At 43.7% G+C, this 18,402-nt stretch overlaps 1 protein-coding gene across 2 annotated transcripts in view; it reads left to right on the plus strand.

The window, feature by feature from the left end:
* Positions 1-18,402, plus strand: part of CFH (complement factor H) — a 633,102-nt gene that overhangs the window by 522,688 nt on the left and 92,012 nt on the right. For both annotated transcript variants that reach the window (XM_029617534.1, XM_029617535.1), the window contains one exon: positions 16,086-16,268. In XM_029617534.1, coding sequence (XP_029473394.1) covers positions 16,086-16,268 — 183 coding nt within the window. The remainder of the gene's footprint in view (positions 1-16,085; positions 16,269-18,402) is intronic.

Here is an 18,402-nt window from a genome sequence, read left to right on the forward strand (position 1 = left end):
CACACGCCGCCCTCATCTTTATTTCCACGTTGGCGCAAACCTCAGGGGCATCCCCCTGATATGACGTCACGCTGCCCAGATATTTAAGCCTACAGTATTTGCTAGCTCATCGAGTTAGCAACGGATTCTCTACGGATGGGATTCGCTCTCCGTACCGAAGCTGCTCTGCCAATCCAGTGCTATCTAGAACTCTTACACCCTTCGGGGTTACTAACGGGGTACCTGCTCCTCGGGGGCCTCTTCTGCTTCTTTCAGGTGCTATCAGGAAACTGGTACTCGCTCCTCGAGGGCCCTTGTTCCCTGAGTCGCTGTCTGCATCTTCAAACCTTTCTACTTGGAAGACTTCAATAACAGTTTCCATCTGTTAGTACAACTACCATCTATTCCACAGTACTGCTTCACTGGAACCAGGTACTCGCTCCCCGAGGGCCTACCCTCTGTTCTGGTGCCAGACCTCTCGTCTAGTGGAATATCTGTTACTGCTATGTGAGTACAATAAAACAGAGTCTCTCTGCTCTAAGGGATCAGGTACTCGCTCCTCGAGGGCCTGCTCTCCCTGTCTCGGAGCTTCTCCTAATTCTACCTGGGACTCTGAATGCTTCTCATTGTGTACTCATAACTCTCAGTTTCTTTCCACTACAGCACAGCCTAGCTGAGGATTCGCTGTTCCAGCGTTCTGTGGGAGACCTGCCCAGCCAGGCTCAACATCCACTACTCACTACTGCCACCTCTGGTGGTTCCCAAAACTAATAAAAGATTCAATTCTGTGTTTTTGTGTCCAGAGTCTAGCCTGACACAGTGGTGCTTCATGGGACTGCCCCCCGTGGGCGTGGTCAGCTGCCACAGTGTCCAAGGATCCCCCCAAACATCAATAAACCATAACAATATGGGGTGACATGTATGTTAATTTGATACTAATGAATATGTCTGTGTAAACATTTTTGTCAAACATTGATATTGTCCACAATATAATCTATAAACCAGCAAGACATCTAAGATCACTAACCCAAAACCTACTTGACACTCCCTCCCCCCGACAGGCTAGACTAGACATTACCAGAAAGAGGGCCTTTTCAGTAGCAGGCCCCTCTCTCTGGAACTCACTACCCAACCCACTTCGTCTAATATCCAACCCTCAACAATTCAAAAAATCATTAAAAACACATTTTTTCCAAATGGCATTCAATACTCCTCCACAAACAACTCATCATCACTCCACAACCTAGTAACTTCTCAATTTCCATATCCTTATTTCATTGTTTCCTTCATTCCTAACTCCCCCCCCATTCCGTTACCCTTTCTGATCTTAACTCGAATTTAGGCCCAGCTCCATTATTAGCCATTTTTGTTAAATATTTTATTTTTTACCTATAAGGTATATATCAGTTTTATGTATTTTTATAGTATTTTTTTTTAAGCTCGTTTCATTTATTTTGTTTTACTTTTATTCTTATTGTAAACCGTTTTGACAAGATACCCTGTTTTGAAAAGCGGTATACAAATACTTTTAAATAAATAAATAAATAAATAAATGCATTCACTTGTTGAATTTGTATCGATAATGAACATGTATGGTCAATAATAAAAGAGTAAGAGTGTTTTAGAATAGTTCAATATTTCTCTAATCATGGTAATGTGTAAATTTACGCACAGACATGGCTTCTGAGTGTAAATTTATCCACCCATCGGTATACATGTTTTGAGGGTAGAGTCTGGGTAGGTACATACTTGTTATTTTAAAAAGTATGCTCCTAAATTTTGCTAGAAGAACCTGCTACCCAAAGCAGTAGTTTTCACTTTGTACAGGGAGTTGTGTTAGGTTAAAATTCAAAGCTGATTTGCATGCACAGAACCACTTTGAACATCAGGGTAACTTTTATGTATAACAGCTACAAACTTATGTGGGTTGTTACAAAATTACTCGCGATGGAGATAATTTTAAAGGAAGTTACACATGTAAATGTAATATACTATCATTGCAATTTTAGAAAACCATTTACTCATGTAAAGTGCTCTTACATTTAAATATCCAATGGACAATTCAATAACTTATATCGTAGCAATTTTCAAAATCCCAATTACATGGGTAAAGTGCATTTACACGTGTAAAACACAATTTTAACATGTCTGTATAAACATTTTTGTCAAACATTGATATTGTCCGCAATACATTCATTTGTTCAATTTGTATCGTTAATGAACATGTATGGTCAATAATAAAAGAGTAAGGGGCAGATTTTCAAAGGGTTACACGCACAAGATACATGCATAACCCCCGAAAAGCTGCCCCTTCCACCCCCTCTGCGTGCCGAGCCTATCTTGCATGGGGGGGGGGGGGGTTTGTAAACCCGGCATCTGCTAGGTTCCCTTGCCTTGCAACGCGGTCACCTAGAAAGTTGCTGTTCCTGCTCAGTCTGCCTGCCTGCCAGTCTACCTGCCTGCCTGCCTGTCAGTCTACCTGCCTGCCTGCCACTGCCTGCCAGTCTACCTGCCTGCCTGCCAGTCTACCTGCCTGCCTGCTTACCTGAACTGACTCCGACTTGTCTCATCGCTCCGTATTCTGCTGCCTGCCCAGACCTCGGTCCGTCTGTCTTCACTGCCTCTGGTGGCCCGTCCAGCTTCTACTCCGCTCCTGGTCTTCTTCCACAGCGCCTTATCTCCTAAGTCCCAGCGATCCGGGTCCCTACAGGCTCCTCCTGGGGGGACCGCGGACTTCCAGGGCGAAGCCGCCTAAGTCCTAGCGATCCGGACCCCAACAGCTCCTCTGGGGGGGTCACGGGTTTCCAGGTGAAGATTCAGCTCCAGCAGCGTGTGTCTGCCTCCCGACCGTCCTCCATCGTCGGTCGGCCCAAGGATCCACTTCCGGATTACAACAGTTTGCAAGGCCATGGATCCGGCAGACCTCACTGGTCTTCAGGCCATTCTGGGACTCGCTCAACGCCTGGTGCACCAGCAACAAGTCCTAGACTCCTTAGCAGCCACTGTGGAGCGGTTGGCTATTCGGATGGATGCGGAACCTCCTGTACCTGTGTCCGCACCACCACCACCAGTGGTACCTTTCCACGCTTCTACCCAACTTCTGGCACCCTCACGTTACGCCGGGGACCCCAAGGCATGTAGGGGATTCTTGAACCAGTGCTTCGTGCGGTTCACTTTATTGCCCAATCAATTCCCGATGGATGCCGTCAAGGTGGCTTACATATTCTCCCTGTTGGACGGTAAGGCCCTGAACTGGGCATCACCCATGTGGGAAAAGAACGACGCCATCCTCAGCAATCTGATTAGTTTTGTAGAGAATTTCAAGGCGGCTTTTGACGAGCCTGCGTGCCAAACCTCGGCAACCTCGGAGTTGCTCCAGCTTCGACAAGGAACTCGGACTCTGGCGGATTATGCTCTGGAGTTCTGCACGCTTGCTTTGGAGGTAGGGTGGCGCGACGATGCTCTGCAAGGAATCTTCTTGGAGGGTCTAGCAGCCAGGATAAAAGACGAACTGGCCGCCAGGGACCTTCCGGAGGATCTCAACGCACTGGTTGACCTCGCAGGATGCATTGATCGCCGTCTGCAGCAAAGGGCGAAGGAAGGACGACCTCCTCGACGTATGGCTCCTCTGGCCCCGGTCTTTTCGAGACCACTTCCTCTGAGTCTCCGGAGTACCAGTACTCCTTCTGAACCTTCCATGGAAGAGCCTATGCAACTGGGAAGGGCCTCTTTGACTCCAGAGGAGAAATGACGCCGTCGCAACCTAGGGCTATGCCTTTATTGCTTCTACCCAACTTCTGGCACCCTCACGTTACGCCGGGGACCCCAAGGCATGTAGGGGATTCTTGAGCCAGTGCTTCGTGCGGTTCGCTTTATTGCCCAATCAATTCCCGACGGATGCCGTCAAGGTGGCTTACATATTCTCCCTGTTGGACGGTAAGGCCCTGAACTGGGCATCACCCATGTGGGAAAAGAACGACGCCATCCTCAGCAATCTGATTAGTTTTGTAGAGAATTTCAAGGCGGCTTTTGACGAGCCTGCGTGCCAAACCTCGGCAACCTCGGAGTACTTCAGATCCTGCGCGATCATCATCTCTATGCAAAGCTTGAGAAGTGCTTATTTGAACAGGACACTTTACCTTTTCTGGGGTATGTTATCTCTGCCATGGGGTTTTTCATGGACCCTAATAAGATATCCGCAATCAGGGAATGGCCCCAACCCATGGGCCTAAAAGCACTGCAGCGGTTCTTAGGATTCGCGAATTTCTACAGGCACTTCATACCACGGTATTCGCAACTAGTTGCTCCTCTGACCGCCCTAACCAAGAAGGGCGTGGATACTCGACACTGGTCCACTGAGGCCTGTAAAGCATTCAAGGACTTGAAAGAGGCCTTTCTACTGGACATCTGTTTGCGACATCCCGACCCATCGCGCCCTTTCATTGTCGAAGTTGATGCCTCCAGTGTCGCTGTTGGAGCGGTGCTCTCTCAGTGCTCCAGTACTGGACACCTTCTACCATGCTCTTATTTCTCAAAGAAATTCACTCCTGCCGAGGCCAACTATGGAATAGGTGACAAAGAATTGTTAGCTATCAAGTTAGCTTTTGAAGAATGGAGGCAATGGCTGGAGGGGGCTCAACACCCGGTCACTGTTTATATTGACCATAAAAATTTGGAATTTCTCACTCAAGCCCAACGGCTCAATCCCAGGCAGGCTCGCTGGTCATTATTTTTCAGTCGATTCGACTTCGTCCTCAAATATCGGCCTGCCTCAAAGAACGTGCGGGCAGACGCTTTATCCCGCAATACTATCTTTGAGGAAAAAGAAGATCCTCCTCAGCATATCATCGACCCAGCCAAAATCTGCCTCGCCAGTACCAGCGTCCACACTCTGGGGAGAGTAGTGGTTCCTCGTCGGGATCGCACAAAAGTTCTCGAGTGGGCCCATGACTCCCTCATAGGAGGTCATGCCGGCAGAGACAGGATGCTAGATCTCCTGAATCATTACTACTGGTGGCCCAAGGTTCGTCAGGATTTACGTGCGTACGTTGAGTCTTGCCCGGTGTGTGCTCAACAAAAACCAGTCAGTGGTCGGCCTTGGGGCCTCTTACAACCTCTACCGATTCCCACCGAGCCGTGGACTCACATTGCCACGGATTTCGTGGTTGATCTACCGTCCTCTGAAGGAAACACCGTAATCTGGGTCATCGTTTCTCTAAAATGGTTCACCTCGTTCCCTTGCCTAAACTGCCCTCGGCACCAGAGCTGGCTCTCCTCTTCACGCAACACATCTTTCAGGCCCACGGGCTCCCTCAGAGTATCGTGTCCGATCGGGGGCCACAATTCACAGCCCAATATTGGCGGGCCCTCTGCAAAAAGTTCAGAATACAGTTAAATCTGTCCACGGCGTTCCATCCTCAGAGCAATGGGCAGACCGAGCGAATGATTCGCTCCCTTAAGACATTCCTCCGCAGCTTCATTTCCGAAAGAAGGGATAACTGGGTCTCCCTTCTACCATGGGCCGAGTTTGCATACAATAACCACACACATTCGGTTACAGGGCTATCACCCTTTCAGTCGGTCTTCGGTCGGAACCTTAGACCACCAGTACCAATTCCTATGGCCGTTCCCTCACCTGCAGCGCAAACATCGGCTCTCCAGCTTTACCAGTGGTGGAAGGTTATTCAGCAACGACTCTCTCATGCTGCTATCAAAGCACGAAGGGTTACCAATCGCCATCGGCGCCCGGCACCGGTTTTTCTGCCCGGTACCAAAGTGTGGTTAAGTACCAAGAACCTCAACTTGCCTGCATCCTCACGGAAGTTAGCCTCCAGATATTGTGGACCTTTCCGGGTGGCAGAACGGATTGGCTTGGTGTCCTACAGGCTCCGGCTTCCCTCCTCCTTTCGCATTCACAATGTGTTTCACGTCTCCCTGTTGAAGCCTGTGGTAGTTTCCTGCTTCCATCAACCCAGTGCTGATACGGTACCGGCCCCCTCTAACGAAAAACCCACGTATCAGGTACGAGAAGTATTGGATGTGCGCTTCCACAACCGTCGTTGGGAATACCTCCTGGCTTGGGAGGGGTGCAGATCTGAGGAGGACTCTTGGGAACCTGCTCGAAATATACTGGACAAGTCCCTGTTAACCCAGTTTCATCACGACTATCCCAATAAACCCGGACCCTTGAGGAGGGGGCGTAAGAGGGGGGGTACTGTTGTGACGTCAGCCGGACACGCCTTCTTCTGTGACCTCAGATGCTGGGGGGTTGTAAACCCGGCATCTGCTAGGTTCCCTTGCCTTGCAACGTGGTCACCTAGAAAGTTGCTGCTCCTGCTCAGTCTGCCTGCCTGCCAGTCTACCTGCCTGCCTGCCAGTTTGCCTGCCTGCCTGCCTGCCAGTCTACCTGCCTGCCTGCTTACCTGAACTGACTCCGACTTGTCTCATCACTCCGTATTCTGCTGCCTGCCCAGACCTTGGTCCGTCTGTCTTCGCTGCCTCTGGTGGCCCGTTCAGCTTCTACTCCGCTCCTGGTCTTCTTCCACAGCACCTTATCTCCTAAGTCCCAGCGGTCCGGGTCCCTACAGGCTCCTCCTGGGGGGACCGCGGACTTCCAGGGCGAAGCCGCCTAAGTCCTAGCGATCCGGACCCCAACAGCTCCTCTGGGGCGGTCACGGGTTTCCAGGTGAAGATTCAGCTCCAGCAGCGTGTGTCTGCCTCCCGACCGTCCTCCATCGTCGGTCGGCCCAAGGATCCACTTCCGGATTACAACACTTAAGGGTTAGTGCCTGCCTGTGTAATTCCACAGGCTTGTATGATACCAATATATTTGTATTTGACATATACACTAACTTTGTGGAGATTTTGTGTGCTTAATTGTGTAATCCCTGGGATAGTGGAACCTGGATAGCAGTTCCAGAGGCCATATCTCAAATTTAATTTTAAATGGAAACACTGTACTTCAGGCCTTATCAATAATCATATGGCATCAAGCAGGCAGTGTTTCAAAGCACATTTTTTTACTTTTTTTTTCAAATAAAACATATCTTACTAGTGTACTGGCTTTTACTTATACAACTTCAGTCATTACCCCAACACGATACATGTTTCAAAGCACTGTTCTGCATCAGCGGTCACTTAAAGGTGTTTTTCCATTGTAGAATAGATGCACTGTCATGTTGGCATCTACGGACAGTTTGGCGCCATCTCTTTTAAGATGTTACAAGAGCTTTTTAATAAGTTTTTGACTTCCTTCAGTCTTTTAATAAATCAGATAGTAAAGCCAGTTGATCTAGTTCTTTAAGTCTTTGACTTCCCATAGTCTTGGTTAAAGTAATTTCAATTAACTCTCAGGTTGATTTATATTTTCCCACCCATTGGATACAGGGTAAGCTAACAGTTTCTCCCCCAATGTAGTGAATTATCAAAGAAGGAATTTATATTACCAGGCTTGGATTTGTCAATAGGCACACTAGGCCTGTGCCTAGAGCGGCAAAAATCTAGGGGGTGGGGGGGGGGCGCAGCAGGCCGGCTGAAGATTTACTGCCTTCCAGCTGTGCTGAATCTCAGCAGAGAACAGCTCTCAGTTTCCTCCCCTCCTCTCCTTCCTCAATCTCAGAGCTTTCCTCCCTCTCCTTCCTTGACTTCCAATTCAGATTCAGATTCTTAATCTCAATCCCACTTCACTTTTCTCCATCTCCAGTCCTCCACCCTTCCTCTCCTCATCCCTAAGAGCTTTTCCCTGTACTCACACACATGAGATCCTATTTCTTCACCCAATAAATGGAAAATGAATTATACAAACATAAACAAGGTTTATAATGTGTAATATAAAAGATAGAAATGTTTGTTAGTGTCCTTCAGAATTCTAACATTTTTGCCACAGAATCTATCTCTGAGCTGCTGCAGGGAACTCTGGGTCTGTGTCTTTGAGACATTCCCTGTTGTTCAACCTTTCTCAGGGGCTTGGAGTTGAGGGGTGGGGGGCAATAGCACCATCAATGCCTAAGTGTGACAAAATCCTAAATCCATCTCTGTATATTACACAGTCATTTTTATCCTCCTACCTCCTTCTTGTAGTTTTCTCCTTACTAACCCTCAGTTTCCTCACTGTACTTGAAAGGAACATGTCATCCTCTTTTCTCCCCAGCTCAGTATCATGATGATACCAATAGTTTCTCTTCTCCATCTTTTGTAGAGGTTCATGGGCTCCTATCTCCCCTCTATCCTTCTTCCTCTCCCAGGATGGCTTAAAGTCATCCTCTCCTTGGATCTTGGTGATCACAGGTCCATCTTGCATAAAATGAATCTCTTCCAATTGACTGTAGAGTAGAAATTATCTCAGCTTAACAGAGTTCCAAAGTATCAAGAACTCCAAAATCAAATAAAGTAAAATCTTTAAAGTAGATTGAGAGAGGAAAGAAACTCTCATCCAAAGAAAATACTCCATGGAGGAATAAATTAATTAATCAAAAATTAGAAAGAATACAAGACAAGCTGCCTCTCCAAAAGAAAAAGGGAAATCCACAAAGTAAAATGGTGCACAGTACCAGAGGGACCAACTTCCACATAGGGGAGCTGCAAACCTGTACTGTTACCACTAAGACTCTCTCCACACCCATTGGCATATTACATAGAAACATATAGAAACATAGAAATGACGGCAGAAGAAGACCAAATGGCCCATCCAGTCTGCCCAGCAAGCTTCCCTCATTTTTTCTCTCATACTTATCTGTTTCTCTTAGCTCTTGGTTCTAATTCCCTTCCACCCCCGCCATTAATGTAGAGAGCGGTGATGGAGCTGTATCCAAGTGAAATATCTAGCTTGATTAGTTAGAGGTAGTAGGGGTAGTAACCGCCGCAATAAGCAAGCTACACCCATGCTTATTTGTTTTTACCCAGATTATGTTATACAGCCCTTATTGGTTGTTTATCTTCTCCCCTGCCGTTGAAGCAGGGAGCTATGCTGGATATGCGTGAGGTATCAGTTTTTTTCTTCTCCCCTGCCGTTGAAGCAGAGAGCTATGCTGGATATGCATCGAAAGTGAAGTATCAGGCACATTTGGTTTGGGGTAGTAACCGCCGTAACAAGCCAGCTACTCCCCGCTTTGTGAGTGTGAATCCTTTTTTCTTCTCCCCTGCCGTTGAAGTTATGCTGGATATGCGTGAAGTATCAGTTTTTCTTTTCCCCTGCCGTTGAAGCAGAGAGCTATGCTGGAAATTCGTGATGTATCAGTCTTTCTCCCATGCCGTTGAAGCAGAGAGCCATGCTGGATATGCGTCGAGAGTGAAGTATCAGGTACATTTGGTTTGGGGTAGTAACCGCCGTAACAAGCCAGCTACTCCCCGCTTTGTGAGTGCGAACCCTTTTTTCTTCTCCCCTGCCGTTTAAGCAGAGAGCTCTGCTGGATGTGTGAAGTAACAGTTTTTCTTCTCCCCTGCTGTTGAAGCAGAGAACTATGCTGGATATGCATTGAAAGTGAAGTATAAGAATGGAGTGATCAAGCTAGTTGAAAGGCATCAGGAATAGAGGAAGGTGGAGGTAGTAATTTGGATATTTGGTTTGGGGTAGTAACCGCCGTAACAAGCCAGCTACTCCCGTCTTTGTGAGTGCAAATCCTTTTTTCCACATTTCCTCTTGCTGTTGAAGCTTAGAGTGATGTTGGAGTCACAGTAACCATGTGTATGTTTATTGAATAAGGGTATTGTCTCCAGGCAGTAGCCATCATTCTGGCGAGTCACCTACTCTTCATTGGCGGCCTCTTGACTTTATGGATCCACAGTGTTTATCCCACGCCCCTTTGAAGTCCTTCACAGTTCTGGTCTTCACCACTTCCTCCGGAAGGGCATTCCAGGCATCCACCACCCTCTCCGTGAAGAAATACTTCCTGACATTGGTTCTGAATCTTCCTCCCTGGAGCTTCAAATTGTGACCCCTGGTTCTGCTGATTTTTTTCTTATGGTAAAGGTTTGTCGTTGCCTTTGGATCATTAAAACCTTTCAAGTATCTGAAAGTCTGTATCATATCACCTCTGCTCCTCCTTTCCTCCAGGGTGTACATATTTAGATTCTTCAATCTCTCCTCGTACGTCATGCGATGAAGATCCTCCACCTTCCTGGTTGCCCTTCTCTGTACCGCTTCCATCTTGTCTTTGTCTTTTTGTAGATATGGTCTCCAGAACTGAACACAGTACTCCAGGTGAGGCCTCACCAAGGACCTGTACAAGGGAATAATCACTTCCCTTTTCTTACTCGATATTCCTCTCTCTATGCAGCCCAGCATTCTTCTGGCTTTTGCTATCGCCTTGTCGCATTGTTTCGCAGACTTCATATCATTAGACACTATCACCCCAAGGTCCCTCTCCTGCTCCGTGCACGTCAGCCTTTCCCCCCCCCCCCATCGAATACAGTTCATTCGGATTTCCGCTCCCCATATGCATGACTTTGCACTTCTTGGCATTGAATCTCAGCTGCCATATCTTCGACCACTCTTCCAGTTTCCTTAGATCCCGTCTCATTCTCTCCACTCCTTCCGGCGTGTCCACTCTGTTGCAGATCTTAGTGTCATCCGCAAAAAGACAAACCTTACCTTCTATCCCGTCCGCAATGTCGCTCACAAAGATATTGAACAGGACCGGTCCCAACACCGATCCTTGCGGTACACCACTTAAAACCGCTCTCTCTTCAGAGAAGGTTCCGTTTACCATCACACATTGTCTTCTGTCCGTCAACCAATTTGCAATCCAGGTCACCACCTTGTCACTCACTCCCAAGCTTCTCGTTTTATTCACCAGTCTCCTGTGCGGAACCGTATCAAAAGCTTTGCTGAAATCCAAGTATATGACATCGAGCGCTCTTCCTTGATCCAATTCCTTGGTTACCCAGTCAAAAAAGTCAATCAGATTTGTCTGACAGGATCTTCCCCTGGTGAATCCATGTTGCCTCTGGTCCATCAATTCTCCGGACTGTAGATAGTTCACTATTCTCTCTTTCAGCAGAGACTCCATTACTTTTCCCACCACCGAAGTGAGGCTAACCGGCCTGTAGTTGCCAGCCTCCTCCCTGTTCCCACTCTTGTGAAGCGGGACCACCACCGCTCTTCTCCAATCTCTCGGCACCACTCCCGTTTCTAGGGATCTATTGAACAGGTCACACAGCGGACCCGCCAGAACATGTCTGAGCTCCCTCAATATCCTTGGATGAATCCCATCAGGCCCCATGGCTTTGTCCACTTTCAGGTTCTTTAGCTCTTCCCACACATTTTCTACTGTAAAAGGATTTTCATCTATTCCACTTCCCTCCAGTTTCTTGTTGTGTAGAGATGGTCCTTCTCCAGGGTCTTCTTTAGTGAACACAGAGCTGAAGTATTCGTTTAATATTTCTGCCATTTCTTCGTCTGTCTCCACACATTGATCATTTCCACCTTTCAATTTCACTATACCACTTTGGACCTTTCTCTTTTCGCTGATGTATCTGAAAAATGTTTTGTCACCATTTTTTATCTCCTTGGCAATCCTCTCTTCTGCTTGATTTTTTGCCAACTTGATTGTTTTCTTCGTCTCCCTCAGTTGATACAAATATTCTTCTTTGTGCTCCTCCCTTTGGGATCCTTTATATTTCTTGAATGCTGTTCTTTTAGCTTTAATTTTGTCAGCCACCTCCTTTGAGAACCAGATAGGTTTCAATTTTCTTTTGCTTTTCTTTATGTTTCTAACATATAGAGCAGTTGCCTTGGTGATTGCTTCTTTTAGATTGGTCCACTGCTGATCCACATCTCTCTCGTTCTCCCATCCTTTAAGTTCTTCCTCCAGGTACTTTCCCATTTTTTCAAAGTCTGTGTTTTTGAACTGTAAAACTCGGGTCTTTGTGGTTCTTTTCCCTATTCTATTAGTGATATTAAACCATACCGTTCGATGATCACTGCTGCTGAGGTGGGCGCCCACCTGGACATCTGAGACATTATCTGCATTATTGAGCAATAAGTCGAGTATAGCACCTTCTCTCGTGGGTTCCAACACCATTTGTTTGAACAAAGATACTTGCATGGCATCCATTATTGCTCTACTATTTTTAGTTTCTGCAGATGGGATTTTCCAGTCTACATCTGGCATATTAAAGTCACCCACGATCACCACTTCTCCCTTCCTGCCTATCTTATGGATGTCTTCAATCAGATCTCTGTCCAGCTCTTCCTTTTGGTTTGGAGGCCTGTACACCACTCCAATATAAATGGACACTCCGTCATCTTTTTTTAGGTCGACCCATAGAGCTTCTTCTTTACCCCAACTTCCTTGTAGCTCAGATGCTTGGATGTTGTTTCTGACATAAAGAGCCACACCTCCCCCTTTTCTATCCTCTCTGTCCTTCCTTAACAAGTTGTAGCCTGGTATTGTTGTATCCCATTCATGAGATTCTGTGAACCATGTTTCTGTGATAGCAACAATGTCCAATTCTGCCTCAGCCATTAGGGCCTGCAGATCTGGGATTTTATTTCCCAAACTATGAGCATTTGTGGTCATAGCCTTCCAGGTACTCTCTTTAAGGTTATTGCTTTTCCTGGACTCCTTATGAGATATTAGTTGAGATTTGTTATTCACTTTACTCTTTCTGTTTGTAGTTGTGCCACTGTTGACAGAGTTATCCATCTCAATTAGATTTTTCTTTTGGTTATGGATCTTGAAATACTGCATGCATTGTGTTTTTTCTCTCTTTTCTGGTAATACTGCAATGTTTTTCTCAAGAACTTCCTCAGTTTTTAATATAGAGAGGGCTTGTTCTTTTTGCATTTGGTACATTGTGTGTCTCCTCATCACAGGTCTAATTCTACCAGAGCCCACTGTAATCCTGGATTGTAAAGAATTTCTTAATGACCTGTTTGAGTGGGAGGGTGTACCTGTTGGCTGCTCATCTGTCAAGAATGGATGACTGTGGGTCCTACCTGAGCCTAATGGATCTCCTTTTCTTGACTCCTGGTTTTTCCATGATATTGGGGAATTATTATCTGTGTAATGCAATGTGGGTGTAATACTTTTAATTGAAGCTAATTGAGCTTTTATCTCAGTCAGCTCCATTTTCAAGGAAGAGAGTTGTGCACAAATTGGGCAAGCTCTAAGTTTCCAGATGCTTTCCCTCAGAATAAAGGCTCCACAGCAGTTACATTGGATAGTCCTCATCTTGGTAGTTTGTGATTTGTATTTCCTTGACTGTTACCAATGTACTAATTTATCTCGCTGCCAATGGGAAGTTAGGCAGTCTTTATTAGAAAACAAGCCCCAGGGGTGGGTGGGTAGAGGGGTAGGGAGGGAGGGAGTCAAACAGTTTAGCCTGGGACAAGCTGGGTAAAGTAGGGCACTTCTGGACTGTTGCCTTTGCTTTTGGTCAATTGTTTTAAAAAACAGTCTTTATGCCCCAATTTTTAGTTTGAACCGATTTTTTGTGCCAGCTAACTCCAAGGGAGAGTTTAAAAGCTGTTTTAAAAGCTGGAGAGCTGTCTGCTTGGAGGTTTCTTTTTTGGGGTTTTTTTTTTCCTTCTAGCTTTATTCAAACAGCAAATCAACTTACTAGATTAATAACTAGATTAATAACTTACTATAAAGAAATGAAACACAGACTATATATATTCTGTTGCCTAACTCTAGTAGGGGGACTAACAGGATCCCTACAGTTGATTATATATTTTGGGTATTCTTTTAAATTATTCAGAATTAAAATTGTAACAAATTAAATATCTATAATTTGTGTAAACCAATATTAAATAGCAGGTATCTTTACTACGTCATTACCAGCTTGTTCTTTTCAGGGGTGTAAGAGCATTGACCTGACCCCCACATGGAGTGGGAGGGTTGTACAGAGTCAATCAATGTGAGAAGAGAGATTCATGATAGTGCTGGACACATGGGGGGGGGGGGAGGTTCATGTTATTTAAAACGTTAAATACAAAAAAGTCTACTGAGCTACACAAAAATTTCTAGTATTAAAGTCTGAAGAATGGGTACCTTTCATAATTTACAACTTCAGAATTTAAAGATATGAACTCCTCTCATAAAAACAGAAAGACTCCTAGTTTGCAAGAACTGTAATTTGCTTTTATGGTCCAAGAAAGATAAGATTCTATAACACAAACTTAAAATGATGCAAGAAGATAAAATAAAAATGCTCCCATTTACAAGGACAGGTTTTGTTGCAAGGAATTATGGTTTGACTCAACTGTAAGAATGCCCCATTCTGTGAGTGCCCTAGTAGAATGTGCTTGCAAGGTTATACAGAGACCTTTAGGAATAAATATCAAAAAAGGTTTTGCATGTAAATATAGCGCATATGGACAAAGGTGGCATGTACTCACGTACTTGCTATTTTATAAACTTTAAGAGTACACTTGCATTTTCCAATTTGTATATGTTTTACCTGTGGGAAAAAAGGATAAGAGAGAGCTTCAGAAGCAGGCATTGCTATTTTGCAACATATTGTATATTACCAAACTTATTTGTACATTTTTAAACCTGCTAATTGACTCACACAAGTAAAATCGGACTTGTCTATTCTCTGTAGTTTTGGGGAGGTTGTGGGTGAACTGCTAGCGGTTCAGGATGAAGTATTTTGGTGAACCGCTTTGATACTAATTGAAACGCAGTCAAACAATTAAATAAACTAAACTAAACTGGAGATACAGTGGGTGAAGTGGCAGAGATATCAGTACAAGTATTTTCAAAATGGTATGCACATTTACTTTATAAAATACCTACCTCCACATATAAATTGGGGTTATTACACGTACACAGATTATTTTTTATACACCTAAATGTACGCCCATAAAACGGGTAGAGAAACAACTGTGTTTGCTTGCATTGGAAACATTTGCAATTACTGAAACACAGGAACATACTTTTGGAGCAGAACTAGGCAGTATTTTATAAAGTGTTATAAAATATTAGTATTAATCTCCATGTATCTACTTCCATGTTTCAATGCTGTAATGTGGATAGGTCTGAAAGTTCGGCTCAGAGAGACATTTTTGAAAGCATTTACATGCTTAAAACTGGGTTTTACAGATGTAAATGTACTCCATGTAAGTGGGCTTTTGAAAATTGCTACAAAATATGCCATTGAATTGTCCATAGGTTTGACCCACATTAAATGCACTTAACACAGGTAAAGAGGCTTTTGAAAATTGCTATGATAGATGCTACATTTACATGCATTCCTCCTTTGAAAATGCACCTGTTATAATTTCCAGAAGATTAAGAAGACCCACACAGAGAGCAAGGAAGCGTAAGGAGGATGTTGCTGAAGACCCAAAGGCGGCAGACAGAGAAAAGCAATGCAGATACTTTCCTTTTCATTCAGATTTCCTAATGTCCTAAGGTTGAGGACTAGGAGTGAGAGCTCCTCAAGTAGTGCAAGCTGGCACTTAGATTTGATACTTTTTCAGGAAAGAAAATAATCTTATCCATGCAGCAAGGAGAGTTCCAGTTTTTCCATGTCCAGAAGGGATGTGGATCCTGCAGCAGCCTGACATGATTCTTCACTATCCAGTCAGTGTAACAAAGCGCCGACAAAGTACTTTACAACTGGGGAAAGAAGGAGTCTGTGCAACATGGTACAGAAGAGAATGAAGAAGAGAGATCTTCCTGCAGAGGAGCAGTTCAACTATACCAGATTCCAGGTGTTTGGGGTGTCCTCAAAGCCTGAACTGTAGGATAAAATGCGATATTAAAGAAAGATCTTGTCTGTCTGAATTGTGGATGTGTGAATCGAAACTTCTGATTTTTCACAATGAAGGACATAAGAGAGGGGTTACATTATCGAAACATTGCATACTAAAGATTAGATAATCTGTAACAACATTTTGATTTTGTTGCTGCACTGTGGTTCTAAATGGTTATTAACCATGTAGATTTAAGAAATAGCCACTACTTATCACTGCGCGATAGCAGCATGGGATCTATTTAATGTTTGGGTATTTGCCAGTTTCTTGTGTCCTGGATTGGAAGCAGGATGCTGGGTCTGATGGATCTTTGGTCTGACACACTATGGCAAATTCTTATGTACAATGTATATGCTTTAAAACGTCTGCTCCATTAATTTGTATTTCTGTGATATTGTTTCAGAGGCATTAGATAAGTGCGGTCGGCCTCCTATGATTGATAATGGAGACATTGAAGCATCACCATTAATTCATTATAAATCAGGAGAATCAGTCAATTATAGATGTAAAAACTATCATATCATGGCTGGATCATCAAGAGTCACATGCTTACATGGCAAGTGGTCAAAAGCGCCAACTTGTTTCGGTAAGTACAAAGAGAGCATTTTAAGCTATGCAGTCTTTATTTGTATGTATTTAGCTTATGCCTTTTCAATGATAGCTCAAGATGTGAATACTTTTCTTAACATGTATTTGTGACGAGGATATTGTGAAATCATACAGGAAGAAAGGACACTGAATCATAAAGAGAAGCTCAATCTTTTTGGAAAGAGGTTTGCAAAATAATGCAATCCATTGAAGTTTGATTTATTTGCAAATTGAGATATTCAAACTTTCTAACATTGTGAGTAATTTTACAACAGCTCACCTAAATTAGGCAGCAAATATGTGGGTAAATTACATCAGTTATCATAGCGTATTTATGCACAACATTCCACTTGTAAAATAATCTCATCAAATATACCCACGCAGCAGCTATAATGAATAATTTTATGATTATTCTATTGTGAGTCACACTGATCAATCCTGTATTGAATTTGCAGGGTAAAAAAATATGTAAATAAATAAATACAAGGAACATTTTCAGAAACATTTACATGTGTACTTTTGAAAATACAAAAAGTATGTGAGAAAACGCAAACCCCACCCCAATCCTGAACTCAGGAGCACCCCTCCTCAGTCTGAGTAAGCTTGTGTATGAATAGGACGTGAACATACGTGTGCCTGCAAGGTGGGTGGGCAGTTTTATAACCAGCCATGGGCATGGGTAAAGAATTGTTTTACCCATGGAAATGCCTTTTAAAATACCCTCATTCAGCCCAAATCAGAAAGCTATTGACCTGTTTACAATTCAAATATTCAGCTTTTCCCAAGATCTAATGAGAATATCTATCATATAAGGGAAATATCTACAATTTTCTCATGAATATAAGGGCAATCTGAATCCTTAGAAATCCAATGCAAATCCAAGAAAATCTGACACAGATTTCCACAGGTTTTGCCAACAATAGGTCTCTCCCTTTGAAAGAGATTCAGAATCTGTCCAACAAACCTGAGCATTTTACATGCCTTTACTGAAATAATTCAGAAACCTCTTTCTTAGGGATTCAAATACTCTATTAGCAAATTTTCCACATCATTCTTCAAAATGCGTTATGACATTAATGCATGTGAAAAATGCTGTAGCGCACATGCAAATTTTTTGGGGGGTGGGATCAGGGAGGAATTTGGGGTGGGAATTAGTTAAATTAGGGGACATATTGCACTGTGCGATAGCATAACGCATGCTATTTTATGGTCTTAATGCCAGAAATAACTAAACCTTTTTCCCTGGCGTTAAGCTGTGTGATATGCCCGAAATCGCCATAATGTGATACAATTTTGGAATTGCATTTTGTCCATTTCTGGGCTGAGAGAGAGAGAGAGGGAGAGGGAAAGAGAGAGAGAGAAAGAACACCTCTGGGGAGGAACTCACTGTGTGCAGCTATTTAAATCTGTATAGGAGGGCCACCTAATAAGTTGAGGTGTTAGTGGTGGTTTAGGGACCAGTTTTGCATGTAGCATGAGATGTATGAACAGCACAGTACACCTTGGTGAAGGTTTGACATCAATTAGAATGAGGAAAGTCTTATAAAGATGAAATTTTGTACCTTGTTTTCTCATCGTAGCATGATGGTACCCTGGTTTATAGGTGGATAACAATTGTTTATGGAGTGGGAGAAGAGGTGGCTTCCTGGAAGAGAAAGACATATTAAAAAATTTCTGGGAGGGATGATATCCTATGGATTGGGGATAAAATCACAAAAAATCAAGCAAGAATCCAACATTTTCATTAAACCTCCCACAGTCCTCAATCATTTTATAAATTTAAAACATTTAAATATTTTATAGATTTTTAGACTTTCCAATTTAATTAAATATATTCCTAGTACAGTCAAAGCTCAGTGAGGATCTCAGCCACTAAGGAGATCTATTTCCTTGTATTTGTAAAGATAGTAAATTTTTGTGATGCTACACAAACCAAAAGAGCCTCTTTAAAAAGACACCCTGTCTATGAATAAACACACAGACAAAAACAGAATAAGTAGTATAAATATCTTATTAGCTATAAATAATAGGGATGTGCATTCGTTTGCAACAAAATAGGAAATAAAGATAATATTTCCTATTTCGTTGCAGTTCGGGGGGCCAATGAAACGATAGGAAATCCCACAAAATTC

This window comes from Rhinatrema bivittatum, chromosome 10, assembly GCF_901001135.1.
Source record: "Rhinatrema bivittatum chromosome 10, aRhiBiv1.1, whole genome shotgun sequence".
NCBI classification, from domain to species: Eukaryota; Metazoa; Chordata; class Amphibia; order Gymnophiona; family Rhinatrematidae; genus Rhinatrema; species Rhinatrema bivittatum.